We start from the raw sequence: 10,354 nt of genomic DNA, 5'->3' as shown, positions 1-10,354 counted from the left end.
GTGATTTTTGTGAAGTGCTTCTGTTAGGTGTTTGTGTGTGAGAGAGAGAGACTGTGTGTGAGTGATTTTTTTGTGAAGTGCTTCTGTTAGGTGTGTGTGTTTGAGAGAGACTCTGTGTGTGTGTGTGTGTGATTTTTGTGAAGTGCTTCTGTTAGGTGTTTGTGAGAGAGAGAGAGAGAGAGAGAGACTGTGTGTGTGAGTGATTTTTTTGTGAAGTGCTTCTGTTAGGTGTGTGTGTGTGTGAGAGAGAGAGAGAGAGGCCGCTCGCGGGCACCCCTTTCTGTGAGGCGAGCTCGTGCCGCCGTGCCGACCCCCCCCCCCGCGGCGCTCCCCGCGCGGCGCGTGCCTGCGAGTGACACCGACGCGCATCCCGACGAGCGCGGCCGGGGAGCCAGTGCGGCGCGCGAGCCGTGAGAAGGCCACGCTTCTCGTCACGCGTGCGCGAGGCTGCTGCGTGCCGGGTGCGGAGCGCGCCCCCCGCGGGCCCGGCTGGCTGGCTGGCTGGCGGGCGGGCGGGCGCCCTCCTCGCGGACGGGGCGGGGCGCGGGGCGGGCGCAGGCGCGGCTTCGGGCGAACAAAGAGCAGCAGGAGCGGAGCGGAGCCGGCCGGGCGCGCCATGCGGGGCGGGAGGGCGCCCTGTCGGCCGAGGGGCGCGGCGGGAGCGGGGCGCCCGCGGCCTGAGGGGGGCCCGTCGGGGCGCTGAGCGGAGCCTCCGGGATGGCGGCGGGCGTGGGCTACGCGCCGCCCTGGTGGGCGAGCCTCCTGCACCGCCTGCCCCACTTCGACCTGCGCTGGGAGCCCGTCGACGCCCAGTTCCGCCCGCAGGACGCGCAGTACCAGCAGGTCAGACCCCCGTCCGAAGCCCCGGGGCAGTCCGTGGGTGGCGCGAGCCCAGGCGGGTCTCCTCGGGAGCAAGCCCCAGGGCCGCCAGCGGGGCCTGTTCCCAGGCAAGGGCGCGACCCCGGAGCCCAGTGCCGGGCAGGTCTACTCGCAAGTCGCTCCCAGTGTGTTCAGTGGGCTTCCTCCCAGCTCAGTGTGGCAGCCCTGGAGCCCAATCCCGGGCTTCCCTACTCGGAAGCAAGCCCCGTGATGTTCGGGGGGGGGGGCTTGCTCCCAGGTAAGACTGTGGCTAGGATGGCAGCCTCACAGCACAAGCCTTGGCATGTCTACTCAGAAGCAAGCCCCATGACACTCATTGGGGCTTACTCCCACGAAAGGGTGGCTAGGATGGCAGCCTGAGTTGCTCTCCATTGGGCCCCGTGCCTAAGGATGCCCCCCTCTCGGGCCAGGGTCCTCTGCTCCGGCCCACCCCCCACACTGGGGTGATCTGGTCTATCCCCTATACCAGGGCGATCTACTCTAGTCTAACCCATACTAGTGTCATCTACTCCAGTATAAAATTGCAGTTTTGTATTAAAAATGTGCTTAGAAGATCCACTTGCCCTGTTAACTCGCATGCATTTTTTTTTGAGCTGTAGTTTTTGGTGGCTGTCCAGTCCACCATTGAGATCTGTCTCTTGATTCGACAGACCTTGACCATGAGAACCCCGGGCCCTACAAAAAAGAAAGCTGTTTCCAGTCAGGCCCCACAGCACCTAAGGCCGCCCCTGATTCTTCCCACACCCCTCCTCTTCCTCCCTTGTTCACAATTTACTGCCCATCATCTCCTTCCTCTCCCCCCTGTCCTCCTTCCTGCAGCCTCCAACAGTCACAAGTCACAGTGGGGAAAGAGACCAGTGGGGAACGAGACAGTGGGGAAACAGTCACTAAAACAAGTCACAGTGGGGAAAGAGACCCTCCTGCACCCCCTCCAGTGTCTGTATTTTATTCCCTTTTTATATTAACATTCCCCCTTCTCCCCCAGGTTTCCTATGAAGTGCTCCCTCCAAAGGGAGTCTTGATGTGGTCCTCCTTCCATCTTCTTCCCACTCTATTTATCTTCCCAACCAACCCTCTCCTCTTCCCTCATTGCCATGGTTTCCCCCATCTCTACCCCAGTAACAAATCGCGGATCCCATGATCAGCATCAGTAGCGTCCTCACATTTATGTCTTCCCCCCTGATCTATCCATATTCATTTCCCATCATGGCCTTCATTGCAGTGTTCCCTGCCATGCACTTGCCCCTTCTCCATGTTTTCTGCCTTCCTAAGGGAAGCTGTAGTGGAGGCTCTTTAAATTTAAGTTCCCTGTTCAATTATACAATCCCCCCCATTTTTCCTATTTGCTGTGACAAGAGATGTGATGTGCTGTTGTTTGTGTATCTTGTTCCCTTCTCTTGTTTCTTTAGTGCAGTGCTTTCTACCATCTATATATAACAAATCTCCTTTCCTGATGAGTTTTAGTGCAATTTCTCTTATTTATTTTCTCTCCCCATGTTGGCCTATGCAGCCTTCTCTTCCCCCCCCCTTTCCTATGGGTCTAATTATGAGGGGAGTTTTGGTGTGATCTCCATTTTTCCCCTCCTCCCCCTGTTTCCCCCCTCCCCACCATTTTCTTTATTGCATCATTTCCACCATCAAGACCCATTATTACACAATCTCCCTACCTATAAGCTGAAGTCTAGCAGTCCCTTTATATTGCTCTTCCTTTCTTTATCTCCCCCATTTCACATTTCCCTTATTCCCCTCATTAACTGTGCGTACATGCAACACTTTCCCTTTCTCTTAACATTGATTGATAGATTGAGCATTTTTCTGTACCACAACTTCAACCGCTGTTTAGTGTTGTTATAAAAACACAAGAGAAACCACAGCTACAAAAATCAAAACAGTAAAACCAGAACATTAAAAAAAAAAATCACCCTTTTCCTTTCTATAGTGGTTCAGGTTCAGGCTGTGGGTATTTTTTCTCCCCCCCCCCATCTTTTTATGCTTTTCCTATATTACTTGCTTCCTCATTTTGTCTTGCTCATCTCCAGTTTGCTGGCAGTTGGGTTTGCCTTATAAATTCTGCAGGATCAGTGGGGTAAAGGTCTTCACTTCAGTATTTGTATATAATGTATACAATGTGTATGAATGCTAGCATGTTAGGAAGAGAGCTTTCTCCCTGTTATGCTAGTTTTCTACATGCAGGAAATTTGATTTGAGGAAAAGCATCCCAATAGCCAGGGTCTTCTTACTTCCAAACCCCTGAAGTAATGCAGTTCTGGAATGGCTTTCCCAGTTTATCATATAACATATAACCTGTGCCTAATAAGCTGAGGTTTATAATAGTTCGGAATGATTCATATTTATCATATTTCCCCCATGCATGCCAAATTTCCTTCCCTGCCCTATTTGCCTTACAGTTTGGCTCAAAGTTTTTATACGACCCCTTGACATTTATTACCTTCTTCTCTCCCCTTTTTTCCACCTCTCATTTTAAAGCAGGGGATTAATGGAGACAGCCCCCTTAATGAAGTTTTATTCTTCTTAGTTATTAAGAATTTTAAAAGTATTTTTTAAGTAAGTTTTAAGTTTAATTATTATTCTTCCGCATCTCTCATCAGATATTTGGGCTATAATAATAATAATAATAATAATAATAATAATAATAATAATAATAATAATAAAAACTTTATTTTTATCCCGCCCTTCTCCCAGAAAGGGACCCAGGGCGGCTAACAACATATAAAACAAATTAAAACATAATTTCACAGATAAAAACATATTAAAAAACACATTAGCAGAACCCATAAAAACAGTAGTCAGAAGAGTCAGAATAAAAGAGCATAAAACAGCAGTTCTTAGAGGAATCGGGCCTGTAAAAAAGCAACTAAAAGATATATAAAAGATGTTAAAAAGGCCAGAACGTCAGAAGGCTTGGTTAAACAACAAGGTCTTCAGGCCTCGCCGAAAGGACTCAAGAGAGGGAGCCATTCTCAAGTCAAGGGGAAGGGAGTTCCACAACGTTGGTGCCACTACTGAGAAGGCCCTATTTCTTGCCGCCGCCCCACGTACCTCCTTAGGCGGCGGCACTTGTAAAAAGGCCTTCTCTGATGACCTGAGAGGACGAGCCGGATTGTATGGGAGTAGGCGATCTCTAAGATAACCTGGCCCAGAGCAGTATAGGGCTTTAAAGGTCAAAACCAGCACCTTGAATTGGGCCCGGAAATGAATGGGCAGCCAATGTAGCCCCCGGAGAAGCGGGCTGACAGAGTCAAACCGCCTAGCTCCAGTGACCACACGGGCCGCCGCATTCTGCACTAATTGCAGTTTCCGAACCGTCTTCAGGGGCAGCCCCACATAAAGCGCGTTACAATAATCTAACCTCGATGTCACCGTAGAAAGTCAGCTATAGAAAGTACTCCCCCAAAATACCTCTTGCTGGGAAGTTCCTGTTTGAAAATGAAGAGGGAACTGAGCCCCCTTCCTGTTTCTCCCCCCCCCCCATAAAAAGCATTGAGGTGACAAGGTGATTAGAAGATTGCCCCCTCTCCTAAGTATCAAATTTAGGAATGGTTGAGGAGTTGATGAGACTGCTGGAGCAAACCTTCCATTTTAAGCCTTTCTTTAGCAATCAGGTTCACAGGGAAACGAGAGAGACACTCTGGCTTCAAAGGGAAGCCAGAGTGGAAAGGTCCACTGTCACTTTCAAGAGCAAGCTGCATGCTCCTTTTAGTAAAATGGTTGCCTTCATATGTCACAGTTATGTGGTGTTGTGTTTTTAGGAGGAAGTCACTAATGGAATACTTCTGTCTTTCCCCCACTGAACCTCAAATCTCTGTGCTTGGTTTGACTAGCTGTGTAATTAAAATGCCTGTGGATAGCATTTACCTTTGCACTCTTGTTCTTGGCTGTCATTTTTCTGAGTGGAGCTGGCAGGCCCGCTGCCTTGTTTGCTGTGATCTTTAGCTTGGAAAACACCATTTTGCTCCTTTCAGTATACTTGGATACATATGGTTGCAAGCAATATCCACACTTGGAAATGGCAGGATATCCGTGCAGCTTTGTTGATCCTTATTTCATATACAGTGCTGTATTGAGGCATTGTGTTAAAGCTGCTTCAAAGCCTCTCGGACCAAACCTGTTTTCTGCCTGTGATTGCTAGCTGTCCTGTATTTTAAAAACACAACACTTCTTTGTTTTGTAAAGAAGTAAAAGCATCTGGGGAGAAATTCTGCTGGGTCTGTAATGAACCAAAATCTGTTGTCTGTTCTCCCATTCTCCTGTCAGTCCCTACACAAGAAGCACCAACATGAGGGTGTGCATTTGACAGGCCAATAATTGGTCTTTATTTTGGTATAAGGCTTCTCTTTCTAGGCTGCTTTCCATAGTTAGCATTTAAACCATTGGACTAATCACACAGCGCTGTATAATAATTGGTCTTTATTTTGGTATAAGGCTTCTCTTTCTAGGCTGCTTTTCATAGTTATCATTTAAACCATTGGACTAATCTCAGTGCTATATAAGCACACACTTGGCAGTCCCCTTTGAAGGATCTGGATGTAAAGAATCCAGTATATGTAAATACTATGGATGCTAAGTGCTGGAATTAGAGATGCTGCAGCAGAGCACATCATCGTTTGGTGGATGTTTACTCAGAAGTAAGTCTAACCATGTTCAGTGGAGTTGACTCCTGGGGGAAAATGTTAGCGGGGGGAAAATGTGATTCATTTAAAAATCCTTTTCTCTATGCACTGTGAATAAAAACATGGGACATCTGCCTGTTCTTTTCTTAGTACGGTTACCTGTAGCCTTGATTTTATTGTGGAAGTAATTGTGGCTGACACGAGCACGGGATATTTAGTAGAGGGAGTGAGAGGATAAATCAAGGTAAAGAGGATAAAGGGAGGTGAGAGATGAGTGTGCTTGCCCTGGCATAAAAGAGTCTTGAGATTGTGCATCTGGTTAGTGGCAAACCCTTGCAGCTCCTGTGTGCGAGATATTTTTAACAGGGATTCTATTAGAGGAAGAAATTGAAATTGTAAAGATGGCCTTCTGAGAAATCCGAGATTCACTTCTGGTTGCAGGCATCTGTGCCTTCCTGAGATGAGCATTTGCTTCTCTTTCTGTAAATTCTCTGGTACTCCCCTGTTGTAAAACAAAACAAAAGCCACCCTTCACCTTAGTGACTGTTTACTCTTTCAGATAGCTAGCTCTGTTTGTTCTGGGCTCCCTGATGCGCTGTGGCTGAGACAATAGAAGGCCACCCTAAAGAATGGCCAATTGACAATATAGGCATGCCTGGAGAATATCTCCAAGTAGGAGAGTTAATAATATCCAGTTGCTCCTCAATTAACCCATGCTCCTGGCTGAATGCTAGAGAGTTTAAAGTACATTAAGGGCTTATTAACTTGCAAACTCTTGACTGAAGGCTTCCCTTTTTAAGAAAGGTGGAATGATCGCACCACAAGCATCAATGTTGATGATTTTAATTTAATGGTGGGCTATGTGTTTGCATATCTTTTTTTTTCCTTGTAAAGTGAGCAAAGAATGTGCTGTCGCCTGGACAGCACATTAGTAAGATGGATTTCTTGAACAGTTTTCTATCTAGGCAAGCTTTAAATTTGGAGAACTAGTAAAGCAATAGTAGCTCTAAAATGTCACGCCTGACATCTTTTATGAAACAAAGTCCTGCTGGGATTGGGGATAGAGCAGAACAGATAGTTGTTGATAGCCAACTATGAAAAAGAACAGTGTCTGCATCTGTAGGCCATACTAACTGGGCTGTTTTAAGTTTCTGTGTTGAGTGATTCTTATAATTGGCATGTTGTAGGTCTGTCTGTCTGTCTCTTGTGTGTGTGGCCTTTCCTGCACTCCATCTGCTTCTTTGAAATAGGAATCCTTCCTGTGTTGGAGGAATCTTGGAAATGCTGTATGCACACACAAACCCTTGACCTTTTAACTGGTAGATCACCCTTGGAGGAAGAAGACTGCACAGCTTTCTGTTCCTCCTTGTTGGGGGGGGGGGCGCAACATACGGCCTTGTGTGTTAACCAGGTCTTCTGCCATGACCTGAGATGAATCTTTGTTGTAGAAATGGTCTTAAGAGATTGCAGAGTCAGCGACTTTCTTGGTTGACCTTCCTTACAGTACTGTGAGAGGAAGCCCTCCCGCCCCATACCTTGGTGCTTGACCCAAGTTTAAGATAAGGCATTGCATGTCAGCACTGTCCTTTATTTGTTGTTTGTGAAACTCTCTCCCCATCCTCCCAAACCCTCACAATTACATAGGCAGGGGTTTGCTTTGCTATTCTCTAGTAAATGATTTCATGAGAAAAGTCTGTGTACAAGCCAGTATCAACATTATGTACATAAGCCATTGGATGCAAAATACCTTTAGCTTTGGGGTGGGGAGGGTTGTTTGTGTAATCAGCTGTACGATGAGGTGATTGATTCTAGGTACCCACCCTGAATACGGTTCTGAAGCTGCCTCAGGGTATCTGCCAGTTCAGATGAATATGACCATTGAATGTTGCATCTACATGCCTACAGGGTCCTTCAGTGGGGTTGGCTTGTCTACACGCATGTATACATCCTTCTCTTTTGTCAGGCAAGACTCAAGCCTGAAAATAGACTGTCTCTTCCATGTTTTCTTCTTCTATCAGTGCTACTGGATTAGGGGAAAGGGAAGTTGGAACTTCTATGAATCTCAGCCCTCTTTTTTTTCATGGGCATGTCTGGTTCTACTTTTTGCCAACCTGTCATGTTGAAAGACTAAGAGCATGATCCTATCCAATTTTCCAGTGCTGATGTAGCCGTGCCAATGGGTTACACACTGCATCCCGAGGTGGAAGGGAAGTCATGGAGTCTTCCTCAAGGTTTGTTCCCTTACCTCAGTGCTGCATTGGTGCTGGCTAGGATTGGCCCAAAGTATGTTCTGCTGCTTCAAAGCACACCACCCACTAATTTGATTTGAGAACCACAGCTCGGTTGGGCAGGGGTCCATTCCAAACCCTGTCATTTACGCCATAAATATGTGAATGGCGGAGGGAGAGAGTAACACGGTGCTTGTGCAGGGTGAATTTCTGTCGTCATGGATTAACGCATGTTATACCATGGAATAGAGATGCAGGATTTTTAGGTTAAAATTGGAACATGCACAAGTATGTATTTGAGTTCTCATACCTTTTGCTTTTAGAAATTAAACCCATCAACTGAAAAGGGTCACTGGTAAGAAGTAACATTAACTGAAAAGGGTTGCTAGTAAGAAGGTTGCCCCCAAAATTTGGACAACAGCTGGCCATCAGAGAAATTAATACTGTACTGGACCAATGATCTCGTCCAGCATAAAACAGCTTTCCGTGTTCATATCCTGTAGAGAATTTTATCAGACAAACCCTTTTTTTCCCTATCTCTGCCTCCTTTCCCATTTCACATGAATCACTTTGGTATAGAAGTGCTTATCTTGTGATATGAAAGTGCCCCCCCTTATGTGTGAGTCATTCTGCAAGGCTTCTTACTTAATAGTGAATCATAAACCCAAGGATAACGAGGGTGTAGAGAGCCAGTGTTTCGACAACATGGTTTCGATACATATTCCAACTGTGCTGCTTCTTGCCTGCAAAAAACAATCTTTAGAAGTTATTGGGTCCTACGCTATTTGCCTGTTGGAATTATTCAAACTACGGTGGCATTTTTGATTAAATATGTAAGAAATAGGGAGAGGGAAGAAAAATTCTCCCCCTTCTTTTAGTCCAGCTGAAACAGGAACATATACTTACTGTGGTGCAAAGCAGGAAGTTACCTGCTTCCTGTTCTTGGTCCTCTTCTAGCATTCTATAACAGGCTGCAACAGAAGAGAGATGAATGCTTGGTTCCAGGTAATGGGCATGTGGGAATGGAGAACCATGGATAAGTGAATCCGTGGCTACTGGGTTATGCCTGTAGTTCTGTTCTCTGGCTTCCATCAGAGGTGACTCTTATTTGCTAGAAGCTCCAGTTTGTTAATTAAAGATCTGGTGTAGCTAATGGAGCATCTTGGGAATGACTGCTGCTTGACACCAAGTTTCTCTCTAGCAGCAGTAAAAGCAAAAGCTCTGGCAGTAGCTGTTTACATATTTCATTATAATTGAGTTTTTATCTTCAGTACAGTGCCCAGATATATGGTGCCTTATAAATCTGTAAAGCTAATTAGGGGCCATGCATTAACTGCTCGCATGCTTGTCAGTGCAACTTAAGGCTTTTTGTGTAAACAGCTCCTTGTTTCTTGGGATTAGAGAGTATCATTTTGGCCTGACTGAGGAAGGGAGGTCCATCTGCAGCTGTCAAAAATCTGCTCCTTATGCATCTGTGTCAAATTGGCTTTTGAATGGGTCTAGTTCAAAACAAAGCCTTTCAAATGTGTAGGATAAAAGTGGCTTATGGTTTTATCCTCTCTTGAATTTGCACTAGCTGATTAAATATAACCAGAGTAGGGGTAACTTTCCAGTGTACAAAAGATATTTAGAGCTTTGGTTACAAATAGCCGCCAACATATCTCTATAATTTTGGCCACAAAGTGGCAAACAATGGGTTGTTTTAGGCAACCCAACAAGACACGGTGTGGCAGATCATGAATGCAACCAGAAGCTTGCCAAGCCCACACAACCACATCTTCCCCCTTCTCTTGTGTGCCTGTGGAATCCTGGTTTGAATAGACAATAGTTCCATGTGCTCTCCAGACTTGGGAGCTGTAGTTTATCAATTGGAAACTAGGAAATGATTAGATCCCAGTTTCATGCCCTGATTTCTAAGCCACAGTTAAATCACAGTTTCCAGGACCAGACGACATATAGAGCTCTCTGGTTTAAGCAAACCAGGATGTTTGCATCACTTTTCCACACTGGAATTGAGGAGGAGAGGGGAGCCTGCCAGGTTGGTAGGCTTTGGGTTGTATTCACAGCCTATCAGACCAAGAGCCTGATGTTTTTGTGCGAGGCAGTTCTTCTGTTTATATGTGGCAGGTGTCAGTTTCTTGTACATTGTGCAGGAATCTGTCAAACAAACCTCCTGTCAGTGCCTCATCAGAAGTCATTTGGTCCTTTGCGTGCACAAGGAAGAGAGCAAAAACTGTTCTTGTTTTTCAGCTAACTGCAGTTTTGTGTTATATGCAAACTTAGGCAACTGATTTTTTCCCCCCTGTGACAACAAATGAGTATGCTTGCCTGATGAGAATTAGCTCTTACTCTTGGAAGAGTGACAGCAGTGAAACAGGACACAAAGCCAGAAATGTGTAAGTTTTTTCTTTCTTTAAAGGCAGCAGTCTTTGTGAAATTCATTCAAGGTCAGGCTTGTATCAGCCAACACATCCAGTCCCACATGGGCATCTGGGATGTAGGCTTCAGGAAGCAAGGAGGCAAGCACAAAATCCCAAAACACTTCTCACAAATTCACTTTTGCATGATTTAGGCTGCACTTCTGCCTGGTGAAACAATCTTGTGAGAGTTCATTAT

At 46.0% G+C, this 10,354-nt stretch overlaps 1 protein-coding gene across 2 annotated transcripts in view; it reads left to right on the top strand.

Moving 5' to 3' along the window:
* The first annotated feature begins 666 nt into the window (after positions 1 to 666).
* The window catches only part of TTYH3 (tweety family member 3), a 78,980-nt gene continuing 69,292 nt past the window's right edge, over positions 667 to 10,354 (top strand). For both annotated transcript variants that reach the window (XM_066640368.1, XM_066640367.1), the window contains exon 1: positions 667 to 843. In XM_066640368.1, the coding sequence (XP_066496465.1) occupies positions 718 to 843 (126 nt within the window). In that variant the 5' untranslated portion in view covers positions 667 to 717. The remainder of the gene's footprint in view (positions 844 to 10,354) is intronic.

This window comes from Tiliqua scincoides, chromosome 13, assembly GCF_035046505.1.
Source record: "Tiliqua scincoides isolate rTilSci1 chromosome 13, rTilSci1.hap2, whole genome shotgun sequence".
Taxonomy (NCBI): Eukaryota; Metazoa; Chordata; class Lepidosauria; order Squamata; family Scincidae; genus Tiliqua; species Tiliqua scincoides.
This window is presented reverse-complemented; position numbering and strand designations above follow the sequence as displayed.